The sequence below is a fragment of the Pochonia chlamydosporia genome, chromosome 1 (assembly GCF_001653235.2).
Source record: "Pochonia chlamydosporia 170 chromosome 1, whole genome shotgun sequence".
In the NCBI taxonomy this organism is placed as follows: Eukaryota; Fungi; Ascomycota; class Sordariomycetes; order Hypocreales; family Clavicipitaceae; genus Pochonia; species Pochonia chlamydosporia.
In genome coordinates this window covers 2,582,461-2,597,499 of record NC_035790.1, presented here as the reverse complement: position 1 = coordinate 2,597,499, position 15,039 = coordinate 2,582,461, and the positions used below count along the sequence as shown (strand labels likewise).

At 51.4% G+C, this 15,039-nt stretch overlaps 7 protein-coding genes across 7 annotated transcripts; 3 read left to right on the top strand and 4 right to left on the bottom strand.

Annotated features, from left to right (window-relative positions):
- Positions 1-132: 132 nt before the first annotated feature.
- Positions 133-2,120, top strand: VFPPC_00652 (ferric reductase transmembrane component; the record flags this gene model as incomplete). Its single annotated transcript, XM_022428183.1, has 4 exons — positions 133-275; positions 340-951; positions 1,005-2,066; positions 2,114-2,120. The coding sequence occupies 4 exons, from the start codon at positions 133-135 to the stop codon at positions 2,118-2,120; spliced, it is 1,824 nt and encodes a 607-aa protein (XP_022284685.1).
- Positions 2,121-2,260: 140 nt separating this feature from the next.
- On the bottom strand, positions 2,261-4,785 carry VFPPC_00651 (molybdenum cofactor sulfurase; the record flags this gene model as incomplete). The annotated part of the gene is made up of 2 exons (XM_018280629.1): positions 2,261-4,644; positions 4,704-4,785. 2 exons carry the CDS (start codon positions 4,783-4,785, stop codon positions 2,261-2,263), a joined length of 2,466 nt encoding a protein of 821 aa, XP_018148847.1.
- A 1,014-nt stretch (positions 4,786-5,799) lies between these two features.
- VFPPC_17382 (hypothetical protein) lies at positions 5,800-6,081 on the bottom strand (the record flags this gene model as incomplete). Its single annotated transcript, XM_022429095.1, has 1 exon — positions 5,800-6,081. One exon carries the CDS (start codon positions 6,079-6,081, stop codon positions 5,800-5,802), a length of 282 nt encoding a protein of 93 aa, XP_022285888.1.
- A 64-nt stretch (positions 6,082-6,145) lies between these two features.
- On the top strand, positions 6,146-8,901 carry VFPPC_00650 (arsenite resistance protein Ars2; the record flags this gene model as incomplete). The annotated part of the gene is made up of 3 exons (XM_018280628.1): positions 6,146-6,272; positions 6,357-8,323; positions 8,407-8,901. 3 exons carry the CDS (start codon positions 6,146-6,148, stop codon positions 8,899-8,901), a joined length of 2,589 nt encoding a protein of 862 aa, XP_018148846.1.
- An 887-nt stretch (positions 8,902-9,788) lies between these two features.
- Positions 9,789-10,935, top strand: VFPPC_00649 (G-patch RNA maturation protein; the record flags this gene model as incomplete). Its single annotated transcript, XM_018280627.1, has 3 exons — positions 9,789-9,814; positions 9,870-10,851; positions 10,915-10,935. 3 exons carry the CDS (start codon positions 9,789-9,791, stop codon positions 10,933-10,935), a joined length of 1,029 nt encoding a protein of 342 aa, XP_018148845.1.
- A 398-nt stretch (positions 10,936-11,333) lies between these two features.
- Positions 11,334-11,672, bottom strand: VFPPC_00648 (hypothetical protein; the record flags this gene model as incomplete). The annotated part of the gene is made up of 3 exons (XM_018280626.1): positions 11,334-11,358; positions 11,440-11,564; positions 11,613-11,672. 3 exons carry the CDS (start codon positions 11,670-11,672, stop codon positions 11,334-11,336), a joined length of 210 nt encoding a protein of 69 aa, XP_018148844.1.
- A 378-nt stretch (positions 11,673-12,050) lies between these two features.
- VFPPC_17383 (hypothetical protein) lies at positions 12,051-12,623 on the bottom strand (the record flags this gene model as incomplete). The annotated part of the gene is made up of 1 exon (XM_022429096.1): positions 12,051-12,623. One exon carries the CDS (start codon positions 12,621-12,623, stop codon positions 12,051-12,053), a length of 573 nt encoding a protein of 190 aa, XP_022285887.1.
- Positions 12,624-15,039: the final 2,416 nt, after the last annotated feature.

Genomic DNA, 15,039 nt, shown 5'->3' with positions numbered 1-15,039 from the left:
TCGGACCACTATCGTGTTCGCACATGCCGATTTACTCTCTGCTCTATACATCTACAGCATCACTTCCACTGGGAATCGACACTTGTCCTCAAAAGAGGTCGGTTTACTTGCCAAGTGAGAAACAGAATAACTATGCAAATGCACGTCAATACGGCTTCAACGCCGTTTCTCCCTATACTAAACCAGCCGGTACAACTACACTCATCTCGCGACCCTGGAACCTGCACTCTAACCCCAGAGCAATGTGCTTTCAAAAACAGGTACTGGGTGTTCTGGTAAGTCAACTTTAATACATCTTGAACTGCAACCGAACGAGGATATCCACTGAGTTGCATACAGGTATGAAGCAGATTTGGTTTACTGCCTCCCTGTAGTATACTTTTTCGTATCTGCCATTGCCCTATTCGCCATTGGTAGATTTGCCTCTGATTTTGCTCCGAGTACCATCAACAAGAGTAAGCCTTGGCGCCGTTGCATGGCAGCGCTCCGCTACCAGTCTTACAAAACTTGGCGAGTTGGAAGCTGGAACACTCAGTCCCTTGGAGTTCTTCTCCTTGCCGCAGTCGGCGTCCTCTTCTTCTCAGTGTTGACCTTTGGCCCCAAGCCGTATTACTGGCCAACAGACGCGCGATATGGAAACTCGCCTCCCATCGCGACGAGAACTGGGTGGATGGCCCTGGCCTGTTTGCCGTTTATACTCGCCTTTGGGTCCAAAGCCAACTTGGTATCCGCCTTAACCGGAATTCCACCAGAGAAACTGAATATATGGCATAATTGGGTTAGCTGGGCCATGTTCGTTTTAGCCCTCATCCACACGTTTCCCTTCGTCGTCTACCGCACCTACAGAGGCGATGTTGCCGAAGCTTTCACAACTGGAGGGGTGTGGTTAACCGGTGTAATTGCCATTATAGCGCAAGCCTGGCTTACCTTCATGTCCATCTCATGGATTCGGTATGTGGCATGCCGCCACCCATACAAGTAAATAACTAACAACGTAAATACAGCCACAAGTGGTACGAGTTCTTCAAGTCGACACACTACTTCTTCGCCGCCATCTTCATGGTCTTCTTTTTCCTTCACTGTAGCTTCCGCATGACATCTTGGGACTATTTTATTGCCGCTGGAGCCATCTACTTTACTTGTCTCTTCTACGCCCTTGCCAAGACTTATATCAGACATGGCATCAAGCATACCGCTCGTCTCCGGCTTGAAACTCCCCAGTCTCTACGGGTTGCAGTTGCTACAAAATCGAGCTGGAAACCAGGACAGCATGTTTATCTGCGATTCCTGACAGGCGGGTTTCACTCCATCACGTCGCATCCATTCACCATGTGCTCGGTTCCTTCCAAGAGCGGCAGCCAACATGAGATGGTCTTTTACCTTCAACCGCGCGGTGGTCTCACTCGACGACTTGCAAGAATGGCCCAGAAACAAGCAGAGGTCGACGTCCGAATCCTTCTAGAGGGCCCATATGGTGGAATGCCTGCAAGATGGTTCAAGGGGTTCGATCACACTCTTTTGATTGCAGGCGGATCTGGCTCGGCATTCACTCTCTCCCTCATCGAAGATTGGCTCAGTCGGCATGATTTAAACTCGACAGGCCAACTAAAAGTCCTCCTGGCAACCAGGGATGCGGAGATGCGAATCTGGTACACTGAAGAGCTCCAGCGGATCGCTGAACGACGATGCGGCACTGGACTAGGCGAGGTTGCCGATTTGAGCATACATTTTTACGAAACTCACAACATTCCCGTGGTTGCTCCAGCGTCAAATTCCCTTTCTTTAGGAGATGATGAAGAAAAGAGAAAGCAAGGACCGCAAATACGCTCGAGTGCCCATTCAGCCACGTCTCTGTTTAGCATCAAGTTCTTTCACGGTCGTCCAGACACCGGTTCTGCGGTCAGGGAGATGTCATTGCAAGCGTCAGATTGCACAGTTGGCGTGACAGTTTGCGGACCATCTGGAATGGTGTATGATGTTGCTCATGCGGCGGCAGCGCAACAGCAACGAATCCTTAGCGAACACGCTGGCGCGTCCGAAGTTTGGTTTCACCGGGAATCTTTTTCGTAAGTTTGAGCGTTGCGTTGACACTCATTAACTAACGATGTTCAAGATACTAAACCCAGGCACGCAATGACGAGCGATATCAATTCCAATGCCTTCAACGGATCGGCACATGTGCTATATTATTACAAATCCTATAGGTCATTACATCTCATATCCGGTATTGTACATAATTCGTCTCGCGACATCTTGTAAATCATGATATCCACCCTTGCACCGTAACAGCCTCTCCGACCTGAATCGTAGGTGCCTGGCTCGCCAAGCTCGCATCGCCCGGTCTCGGCTCATGTGTCATATGCGCCCCGAAATATACCTTTCCATCAAACCTCCTCGTCTTTGCCAGCGTCGAAAAGGGCTCTTGTCGTCTGTTGCCGGATGCTTGGTCAACGCAGACCATTTGACATCGTCGACATGCGCCAAGGAGCTTGAACTCTTGATTTCCAATGCGAATTTTGCTCCACGTATCTTCAGAGTAGGCGTTGTGTTTTGCTTTTTCATCCGATTCAATCACAATGTTGGCTCGAAAAGAGTCATCTGGTACCACCTCGCCGCCTCTATTGGTTATGTCGTCGTTTAGCGCATCCACGCTACAGCTGTTCACGAGCAGAATTGGGCTCTCATTGGAGAGTAATATCTTGCTTTCGCTGGGCTGTTCGGAGTCTGAGTCTGGAGGCGAGGGGATATCAGGAAACGAGCCGGGAAGTGGACGTAATCTGGTATGTTGGTGTTTCTGAATGCGTGCCTTGGCAGTGCGGCTGGTGAGGCCACGGCCGCCAGCGGGAAACCTTGCCAGCACACACGGAACCCCAAGCGAGTCGGAAAAGAAGTTGTTGATGTCGGGAGAACTGTAGACCTGGGCGGAGATTTCTTCTCCGCAGACTCGGGAAGACATTCGTTTGGATTCTTGGTCGAATAGCGACGGATTTGCGGACAAGGGGATCTGGATCTCCGATGGGTGGTCTGCGTCGCTGCCTGGACCGTGATATGTCACCCGCAAAAGGCCATTTTCAAAATCTAATGCCGGGCGTAAGAGTGTCATCTTGGGGTAGCGTTTCTGGCTGAGCGCTTGGCCAGAACCTGGATGAACTAGACACCACTCACGATCCCATGCCAAACCTTCAGGCTTCACATCCCATCGGAGTCCTGGCGGTACGACATGGCCGCCGCAGCTTTTGATCGGAAAGACGGTGACGGATTTGACGCGAAATGTCGATGCTGCATGACTTGTCTCATCAAGTTGTTGAGATAGCGGAGGCGTGGGATAGTCCTCGACAAAGAATTCCTGTATAAACTCTAGAAATCGGTTGACATCGGATTCCGTGCTCATGGCTCCGACGCTCGCTCGAATCACGCCGGTTGGTTTCCCGCCCATAATTTCGCTATCGGCGCCGCATCGAATCCCAGCGGAAAGGTTTCTCTTCATCTCCCATGGTTCCAGAGCCAAGGCGGCAGCAACATTTCCAGGGCTGCACAGCCCTCCCGTACGGATATGAATCTTTTGAAGAATGGCCAGCTTGTCCACTTCTCCCAGGCTTACCCAACCACCGGCGCTATTCTTGAGATTGAATGAAACCACCGGGCCGACTCCCAGCGATGTTGTTGAAGCATCTGGCCGCTGGGTGTACATGACACACACTGGTAGCGTGTTGCCATGTCGCAAGCTGTCTAGGCCATCAAACAGCCGCTGAGCCAGGTAAGACGTATGGGCACTGACTTTGTCCATGGAGCCGAATAATTTTGAGTGTACCGTCATTGCTGAGTCGAGGGCCATGATGTTGTGAAAGGGTAGCGTGCCATCTTCCAGGCGTTCGTGAAGAAATTGAGTCTTTCTGGCGTGCCACTGTTCCTTCTTGCACGTTACCAAATCAACCGTGCCACCTCCAAAATAGTGTCGTCGGTCAAAAATGTACTCTGCCGGGCGTCGAACGATAAGTGCTCCTAGATCGGGAAAGCCAAATATTTTATACAGGCTAAGGACGACAAAGTCCGCGGCGAAATCTGAAGAGCTGAGGTCCAGCTGAGATGTGGCACTAAACGACGCGGCGTCGAGAAGGGCAAATAATGGAGCGGATTTCCCGTTTGAATGTTCCTTGAGCTCCCTCGGCCATGACAAGGGATATCGTCGTCCGTCCATGTGAGACTGGGCGGAATAGGCAAAGAGGGTTGCCGAGGACGGACCTGCAGAAGCAAATGGATCTGAGCCGCCGAGCCACGAGGCCATGTCGACGTCGTCAACGCACGCGCTCTGTCTTGCGTCCTCCCTCGCTCCTACAATGCTAGTATGGCACGCTTGATGATAGGCATATGAGTAGCCTTCCGGCAGTGACCTCATGGCTTCCACGACGAGCTTGACACCTGCTGTGGCATTGGGGACAAACACCAAGTCATATTCAGACGGGTCAGCATGAAAGAAACTTAACAATCGCAGTCGAATATCGTCTATTCGTAGTGTGGATAGCTGTGAGGACCACGAGCCAGAGTGAGGATTGCCGTAGAGAGTGGACGTCATTTCCCGTGCGAACGAATCCATCAGGGACTTTGCAGGGAGTGTAGAGCCCGCGTGGTCTAGATAGACGGAGTCTGGGGCGGATGATGAGTACGACTTGAATTAAGCAATGAATATGAAGTTGGGTGATTACCTTCGAGCATGGGATACTCCCGCTGACGAAGTTCCTCCACCGCCTCATTGTAAGCAGCAGCTGTGCTGTCCGTGGAAGCCATTATTGCGGAATTCAAGTGCCTTTGTGAAATGAGAAGCAATTGCTGAATCGTATGAAAATAAGTCGAGATGCCCGTAGGCTATGATGGTAATGTATGCAATGAAAATAGATGGTGGAAAATGCTAGTATTCGCCAGATGAATGCTCAATTGTTGTGTCGTGTGAGATGAAGACAGTATAAGATCGTGGTCTCATAACCCCAAGGCCGGATGTCTACCCGAGGCAGATTTGTTCATGCACCTCCAAGGCATGACGGGACCGAGCAGTATTATAAACATCCCGGATGTTCTGGGGGAAAGACAGAATCTGGGGAAGTTGATGGGCTTCGCTTTATCTTGGTGGTTTGTTCCCCACAGACAAGAGACTGCATGTATCGGTTGTGGCCGTCGTGACGGAGATCGCCACCTCCCTCAGCCAGGCAAGAACTGGAATGCTCTCATTGGCTGGAGGGAGAGGTTTAGAGGTGAACACTGTCAGGTGACTGTGAGCCCCCGCTTATATTGTGCCAGTGCGTACAGTGCCAATGACAACTGTCTCGCACGTACGTCCAGCTGTCGTGGCGCCGCAGCTGGCCAAGGCGTCTGTCTGGACCCATCCGAGTCGGCAACCGACAGGGGCCAGACCACGCACGACCGCTTCTGCACTCCGTACGACAGGCCAGACTGCATTGAAGCAAACAACTGTCAAGTCAAGTCAAGTTGGCTTCAATGTTCAAGCTGGCAGCTCCACCCACGCTCCTCCGATTGAGCAGGTCTGGTCTGGTCTGGTCTCCTCCAACCTCCTTCACGGTGCAAGCTGCTTGTTCGTCCTTTGGAACAATTCCAGCAAGCAAGCATCTGCGCGGCATCGTTAGCCTCATATTTGCGCGCTCATTGAATTCAGTTCGTTATCCCCCCCATCTTCGTTGCGTTTATTGATCCTTCATTCGTCCTCGCTTCAATTGTCATGCCAATCCGTTCCCAGAAATCGCTGCCGGCAACCACCTCACCAAAATCCAGTTTCATCCTCCTTGTTTTCTAGACTCCATTGGTCTCTTTCTCATCAGATTTCTTGTCCTCTGCCATTCTGTGCTTCGAGGGCTCTTCGCTACTATCTTTTCCTTGAGCCCTCTTTGGCGTTTTACCATCATCTCTTGCCCTCTTACTTTTGTTCATTGGAAACCCCCCCTTGTTTAAGATGTATTCTCTAACCGACGACGTGTCGCCACAACTGCAGGCATCCTCAACCTTTCTACCCGTGTCCTCGTCGACATCTTTCGATACCGGCTGATGAACAAGGGTCGGTGCTTGATTGCCCATCGTCAAAAGCCGACGGCCGGCTTTGCGTGACAGTTACCCGTCCTCAAGGCGCTTCTTCCTCACAATGGACTCTTACAGCTCCTCTTACCGGGACTCCTCGGCAAGATCGCCATCAGATCGCACCTGGGGCCGCGACGAATCGAGAACTAGGGATGAGCGCTCCGATACCTTTTATCGTGGACGGTCTCCAGGTACGATTGTCTTCGCATACATTGATTGACAAGCAGAGTGTGCTTTCTGCTGTTTTCATAGGACACCAACTCACATCACCACAGGCAACGACCGAAGAGATCGCAGACGTTCACGTTCACCTGGTGTCGACCGATACGAACCTAGGTCTCGCCGAGACGACAGAGATAGAGATGATCGCCGACGAATAAGTTCACCACCTGCAAACATTGACCGTTATGTTCCTGGACAAGAGGGCGCATCCCCCGGGATCACGGTGAACCCTCTAGCCGATCCAGCACGCCTGCCTTACCAGGTGGGATTCTCCTACTTTGGAGAATGGTGGAGAATGAACGAGAAGATCAAGGACGACAAAGAACGAGCCCGGACTGGTCGGAGACGTGAGCCAGAGCGGCCACGCGGGCCGGAGGAGCGTGAAAAGGAAAAGGCCAAGATTCAAGCCGCGTACGACGCGTACAAGGAAGAGCTACAAGCAAAGATGGCGCGTTCTTTTGTGTCCGAACACAAAAAAGAGCAGTGGTTCAGGGAGAGATATGTGCCAGAGATCCGCGACGAGCTTCGTAGCAAGCTAAACGAAATCCGTCGTGGCGCCTACAGCCAGTGGGAGCAAGATTTGGAGACGGGCACGTTTGATGAGTTTTCGCTCGAGGGCCTTCCCAAAGCTGAGAGCAATGGCGCGGGCGGTGTCGTTGAAAAGGAGGAGGGCGAGGCCACGGCAAGTAACGAGGTTTTGGGCGTCGGCGATCTCCTCCCCGCCAACGGTGCCGACATCCGCGACGAGAACCAGTTCCAGCCTACTCTGCTCATCAAGACCATCGCGCCACACGTCAGCCGCCAAAACCTCGAGTCGTTTTGCAAGGAGAATTTGGGCGAGGAAGAAGGCGGATTTAAGTGGCTGTCTCTGTCCGACCCCAATCCGAGCAAAAGATACCACCGCATAGGGTGGGTGATGCTACACCCGTCTTCCGAGACAGCACTCCCGGCTGATCGATCAGACCCCAAGGACGACGACGGGGATTTGGACGTTGCCACGCCACAACCAGTATCAACGGCGGAAAAGGCGCTCGAGGCGGTCAATGGCAAGACGGTAAAGGATGAAGTGCGAGGCGACTTCGTATGCCATGTTGGCGTCCACAATCCTCCCAACAACCCCAGAAAGAAGGCGCTGTGGGATCTCTTCTCCGCTCCCGAGCGTGTTGAACGAGACTTGCTGCTCGTTCAGCGTCTGGTCAACAAGTTTGAGGAGGATTTTGGTTCAGATTTCCAGGCCATCCTCAAGGTGGAGGAAAAGGTGGACGACATGCGCAGCGCCGGCCGTCTGCAGCCTGCCGTGTCACAGACACCAGCGAAAAAGGTCAAGAAGCAACGTCAAGTGGCTTTGGATGAAGCCATGGATGATGACGATGACGATGGCATGGTTCATGAAGACGAGGAGGACGAGGAAGAAGATGGTGCTATTGACGAAGAGGCTGATGACGAGGACATGCTCGTCAAGAAGAAGCAACTAGATCTTTTGATTGAGTATTTGCGTCGCGTCTTCAACTTTTGTTTCTTTTGCGTCTTTGAGAGTGACTCTGTTCATGAGCTGACGCGCAAGTGCCCCGGTGGCCACCTGCGTCGTCCCAGAAGCACATTGTCGTCGTCGGCGAGATCGGTCGCCCGCGCAAGTGCCAATGGCGAGCCATTCCCCGAGAAGAAGAAGGCAGCCGACGCTGAAGAAATAGACGCCGAACCCGCAGACGGGGACAAGAAGTTCCGCAACACGTCAAACAAGACGGAGCAGCAATTGCTCCGGGCCTACAACTGGGTCAAGACTTTTGAGGACAAGATTATGCAAATCTTGGAACCCCAAACAGTCGACATTCGCAAGCTTGGTGGGCGGCCAGTTGAAGACGCGGTTGAAGACGAGTTGGCCAAGTTTGTAAAGCAGGAAGATGAGCACAAGTGGCGCTGCAAAGCACCAGAATGCTCCAAGCTCTTCAAGGAGGAACACTTTTGGAAGAAGCACGTGGAAAAGAGACATGGAGACTTTCTCGATAGCATGAAGCAAGAGGTTTGTCCGAATCCCACTCCGGCTTCTTGGCATGATACATCGCCATGATACGATATAGAAGCTAACGCAAGTTACTTTTACAGTTTGAGCTCATCAATGCATACGTGATGGATCCTGCGCACATTGCGCCATCCAGGACGGATGCCAACTCTAACGGACACTTCCCTCCTGCCAATGGGCAGAATGCCACGGGAACGCCGCGTGGGTTCAACCTGCAGAACTTTTCAATGAATGGCATGATGGGCATGCCAGGGTTCCCCATGGCTGGAGGCAACTTCCCACCCATGTTCGCCGGTATGCAGGCCGGCGGCTGGAACCCAATGGGCGAAGAACGCTCAGGAGGCGGCCCAATTCGCCGCGGCGGCATGGGCAATCGGGGACAGTATCGCACAGGGCCGTATGACCGCCGGGGCAACAGGTTTGATGGAGGCCGAAACCGCACCGGAGGATCTCGCTGGGGCGATGGAGCTGGTGGTGCAACGGGTGGCCCTCGCGAAGCCGTGCAAGGTCGTAGCCTGAAGAGCTACGAAGACCTCGACCACGTCTCTGGCGGTGGCGGTGGCGAACTCAACTACTAAGTTGCTTTATGTTTGATTACAATTTCTATCGACGACTCCGAAACGATGACAAGATCGGTTGGCCACAAGAAGGACAAGTTGCCAGGCTAGGGAATGTTTTTGAGACCAAAATAGCGATAAAGGCGCCCTTTGTATTGATTTCATAGGTGGAACGAAGCTGTGGCACAGAAAGATTGACACTATGGGCGACTGTGTTTGATTGCTTATAATAGGCGCTAGCTAGGTTAGGGATTGTAAGATTTATGCGAAAAGAAGCCTGTTACCGTTGCCCAGTGATTTCGTGATTGTAATCATGTTGGGGAGCTATTGGACGTGTGCACGGCTACGCAATCCGACCACGCGTATTGATCCAGAGAAACTTGATGGTTTGTAAGAACCTCGTTTGCAGTAGCAGCATGACATTGCCTGGAGATGGAGGATGAAGGTATTCGCAGACATCACAAGGATGGGAAGTGCCTAGGGAAGTGACTTCCCACCTACCTGGTACGTTGGTAAGTAGACGAATGTCTCAATGGAGGCTCATTGACTGTATAGTTGGATGACTACCGATGAAACATGTACTCCTTGTGTAAAAATAATATATACGATTCATGTTTCAAGGCAGATGCATTTGTTTTCTATGAAAATGGGGACTAGAAGAGCAACAACTGAGTTCTTGGGCACGATTGCTCTGGGGCTTGACCGCCAAGCGGAAGGAACACTCATACAGCCACTGCATGTTGTGGGGAAGTGAGTCCTGTGGCAGGCTGGATGCCACCGGGCCAATCAACTACCGCGATAAGCCCCGATCTCGACTACCCCACCGCTAAGATATTTTTTTCTAACCATCCAACTCTTCATCCAAATCAATCTACAGGTTCGGCTTGTCGCAGCCAGGAACCGTCAAGATGGGTCTTCTCGCCGAAAAGCAGAGGTAGGTAGGCTGCCATATGCCACATGAACTAAACTGACTTTTCAATGCGCATTAGCCGGTCACGAATCAGCAGAGATCCCAACAACACAAAATGGACTCGCGACACCAAAACTTTCGGTCAAAAGATCCTACGTTCCCAGGGATGGGAGCCCGGTCAATTCCTCGGAGCGCAAGACGCCGCTCACTCCGAATTGCACACTGCCGCCAATGCATCCTATATCCGGGTGGCCCTCAAGGACGACATGAAGGGCTTGGGGTACAATAAGGCCAAGGAGGATGAAGTGACGGGCCTTGACGTCTTTTCGGACCTGCTGAGTCGGCTGAATGGCAAGTCAGAGGAGTCAGTCGAGGGCGATAGGCAAGCACGGCTAGTGGTCAAGACGAACCGATACGTCGAGGCGAAATGGGGACCTATGCGGTTCATTCGCGGAGGGCTGCTCGTTGGCGATGAGATGCAGGCAGAAACGGAGTCGGACGAATCTACGCCTGCGTCTGACGCTGAAGAAGAGAAGCCTAAAAAGTCGAAAAAGGACAAGAAGAGCAAGAAGCGAAAGGCGGAGGAGTTGGAAGCGGCCGAGTCAGAATCGTCGAGCGTAGATACGGAGAAGAAGGAGAAGAGGCGGAGAAAAGAGGAGCGAAGGGCGAAGAAGTTGGCGGCCGCTATGGAAACGGAGAACAATACACCCGATGAAGAGGAGCGATTGAAGAAGAAGTCTAAAAAGGAAAAGTCCAGGTCAAAGACGAGCTCCGAGGGTGACGACGAGTCGGTGGAAGTGAAAAAGTCGAAAAAGGATAAAAAGGAGAAGAAGGAGAAGAAGGACAAGAAGAAGCGCAACAAGGACGAGGCAGAGACTGCGGATTCAGATTCGGCCACGGCCACGGCGCCTGCATCTGTTGCAACGTCTGCTCCAGCTACAGGCACTTCGACGCCTACGGGCACCGGGACTTCCACACCAAGAGGGAGTCGCAACTTTGTTCGATCACGGTTTATTGCACAGAAGAAGCAGGCGGTGCTGGACACCAAGGCTTTGGCTCAGGTAGGTCACAAGGTGTTAGGTGAAGTCGACATGTTGAGACAGATGGGCTAACAAGATGTGCAGATTTTCATGGTCAAGACATGACGGCATTTACAAGGCGTTCTCATAGGATTTGTTACGATATACAGGCGTTTCTGATTCAAAAAGTGTTGTTGGCCTTGATTTAGCGCAGTCTAGCCTGTTGCGTAGACATGTTTGGCATAGACAGATGCAGCCGCAATAGATGTCCTTTGATGGATTAATCTCGGGCGTGACACGAGACAGCACCCGTATGTGTGAATGGAGCTGCGGCCAGACCACAGCTTCATTGCGGAAGGGCATTGTGATAACAAACACCAATTCATAGGTCAAGATAATAAGAACATAGACTACAAAAACTCCAGTCCCCCCCAGATCCATGCTTACCCCCCAGCCGCACTAATATACAACAAGGAACAAAAGACTCATACTAAGCTCATAGTGGTACGAAATCAAATTTCATTTCACTTGGTGTTTCGGCCAAAGTTACTGCGAAAACCTTGTCAATGAGTGACGATCACGAGCGTTTGCGAGATGGAATGATGAGGATGAGATGACGAGACGACATACTTGTGGAAGAACTGGCTGAAAATGCCCCCCTTGGCCTGCTGGTCAGACATGCTCTGACGACGCACGGCATCCTGATTATTCTTTTGCTGCTGCAGCGATTCGAAGGCAGGCATCCAGCCGGAGCTCTGTAACATGTTAGCATCGATTCATTTCTCGACTGGGAACCTGCTTACTCGTCTGCGAGGGGCAGCGCCTTCGGTAGAAGTAGGAGGTGTCTGAGTTGGTTCGCTCATGATGAAAGTTGTTTGGTTTTGGATAATGGACGATGATTTAGGTGGACGGGGGAGCACGAGACAAGACGGCAGAGTCGGATGAGGGGTCGTGTCGCCTTTTTAAATGGGATGAAAAGCTTTGGAGCTTCCGAGAGAAAGGGTAGGTCACTCGAAGGGGAGGGGGAAGGACATGGACAGACCAGACCAGAGAGCTTTGGGGGATGAGGAGCGAATGGCGATTGAGGAATTAGAGAGCTTTGGGGAGGGACGACGGGAATTGTGGGTTTTGGTCCAATGACGTGGTGTTGATGGTGAAGCCACGGCAGGAAAAGCATCGAATGTGATTTGTATTTTGTCTTTTTAGCCCCTCCTTTTGGGGATGTGGTGTTCCGATCGGCACTAGTGGGTGTTGCGATGGATTGGATTGTGAGGGAAAAGGAAAGGGTTTTTGTTTGTCAGCGTCATTGGATGAAGAATGGATGAGGGAGTTGGGAGTGTTTGGGAGTGGCTTCCTTGGAGTGGTGATGGATTGAGGATTGCATTGTCACTATGGGGCGTGTAATGAAGAAAGAGTGCTAAAGGTTTGGTCTGTACGAGCACAGCCAGCGATTGACCTTGATGTTTGACTACGTAATCTGGGGACACGGATCGAGGTGGATGGTTGAACTGTGCTTTGGCATGCATGTTGCCTGATGATCGGGGCTGATGGGCGTCATGGCATGACGTTTGGCGGGTTTGAGTTGATCGAATGTCGATGGAGTCGGATGGAGCACTTGCAGACCCGTTCGCCGGAGTGGGCACTTTGTGGGGTTGAGGAGCCTTTGATCGTGTGAGAGAGGATAGATGGCAACATTGAATGGATAGAAAGATGGATGGACCCTGGCAGACTTTGGAACTACTTATTAGTAAAGGAGCCTTGCCTTGGTGAGAGCAACGGCAGTTGCTTGACGGTGACCCACTGGCTTGGTCCATTCATGCTGGTGTTTTCTTAATGGGGGGTTGTTGTCTGTTGTTCTTCTCAACAACGGTACAGGTATAGCTTCATTCTGTTGGTCCGAGAATTAAATTGTTAGCTTAGCTGACAATTAAAGCAGTTGATAGTGTGTGTCACTGCGACTTTATCGCACATTGCAGCAACAGCTTCAACATGACAACTCCGTATCGCCATGTCCATCTAATTGAACCCACCAGACAGCTTTGAAGGTTTGACGGTTCAACAATCACCCAACGTCCGTCTCGCCGTGATCCGAAAGCCCAATCTCTTACAACACACGGCACTTCACCCCATGTCTCATCCGCAACTTCCTGGGACGCATCGCCTCGCCGCCCTGTCTAGCTGACGTGACATTGAATGGCTGCCCACCCTCCTCTCCACCCATCACATTCCCAGGGCAGCCAGAAGTACGAAAGCCTCCAAAGCCTCCTCATCAATTTGGACCGCCGTGCTGAAAATAGCCAACTAAGACATCCCGAATTTGCTCTGATGCCCCTCGCCCTGGAATGCCCCATGTCTCAGTCGACAACTTCGCTTGTTGTGGGCGCCAGGGATATAAGGATAGCCAGCCCATGGCCCAAATTAGAATGATTTTCCCTCCCATCTCCCACTGCTGGCTGCCCTTTTCCTCCTGACATATTACAAACTCAACAAACCCCACGATATACGAAATCCTGTCATATTGCCCAACATGAAGGTTGCTATCATCATTGCTGCGCTGACCGTCGCCGTCATGGCCTTTGATGGCCCTGCACCCATTGACCATGGTCAACGAATCGACAGTCGGGATGCAGACGAGTTTGGACGACGCGATGGCGCGAGTATTCCTGGCTTGAACTTTATGGAGCAGCGCGAGGAATAGGTCGAGGATCTTTGTGAGGGTAATACGGCGAGATTGGGCGAGGTTGGTAGGATTTCACGCCATGGAATTTTGCTCTAATCATCCATAGGTTGTTTCCGACGTCGAAAGTCTGCGCAACGGTTCAAATCAGTGGTTGTGAGAACTCTGGGTGCCAGATTTGCCTTCCGGGGATGGTATATTTTCAATCATGTCTTGCGTCAGCGGACGTTCCGCCATGTAGTCTATTCAATGGATAAGATTGAGCTGAAGTAGTCTCGTCGTTTTGCGTGAGAGAACTGTCGCGTGATGAGATGTAGACATCACCCAACGTGGTACCCGAAGCCCATTCTCCATCAACTCGGCTGCGAACGACGAATTGTCATCCAGAATGCAATATATGGGTGTGATTGAGCCGCTCAAGGTAAAAAGGTCAATGGCCCGGCTTGTCAGTATCATCCACTATGGCTGTACCAAATCGCCATATACAGCCAACCACATGTGAAGAGTTGAAATTTCCGGGCCATGGTCTTCCTGTACCCTGGAGACAGGCAAGTGATCTTGCCGACGTCGATGACGATTCCTGTCGTATTGACTTCCATTATGCAAATAGAAAGGCACGCACTTGAAGCAAGGTGGCGATAATATCCAGGTAAACAACAGCCCAGTCCTAACAGAACTGCGTATAAGAGACTTGAGTGGTCAAAGATTCCATGTTGGCCCGTCGTGACTGGCCGAGGCCATCTTTGTTCGTCTGCCAACCCAGAGCTGGGCAACACAATGCAATAGCATCAAAGAAAATCATTCAGACCAAGGTATGCCCCTTCTCAACCAGCCCAATGCCGTAGGTTGCCGTCTTCCTTGGCACGGCATTATGGGCATGGAATCTTGCTATTTATTGGTGGGCCCTAAATCACCGTAGAGGCTGACATTCGCCGTCTAAATGTAACCCGAAACAAGTTGCCAACAAACTCATAATCATGGTTCCCTTAGTTCGTTTAATTATTGGGTTCCCAAACAGGCATGAGGAAGTTAGCAGCTGGGGTGTTGCCGAGATCCATCTCAGCATCTCAAGGTCTAGATCTCTGCACGACGGAAACTAGCCCCCATTTCCATTCCGCGCCGCACGTGTAATTGGCCGTTGAGGTTGTATTGGCTCTGAGACGCAAGTTGGTTGACTAAATAAGCATCAAGTATAAAGCTTCCCGCTAGACTGAACTATTTATGCAGTTCGCGAGGGTAGCCGAGTTGTACAAGAGAACGGCACAGCTTTGTGGCAAAAGTGTTGATTTTCGCCTGTCAGCAGTCGATGTAAGTTCAATGAAAATGAGAATCGCCAGAGAGCGAATGCAGATAGTGCCACTTAGAGGTGCCTTGTCTTAATATAGCCACTAATGGTGGATGAATGACGAATGAGTTCTAGTTCCCGCCAGCATTGAAATCAAGCTGCTGATGCAAAGGATGTAGTGATTTCCATCGCTACTCCTTCCAACCGAAGCTTAGTGCAATTGGCGACGTAGAGCCTGTGTCCTTTGGACTATCACAGCTAGTTTGCA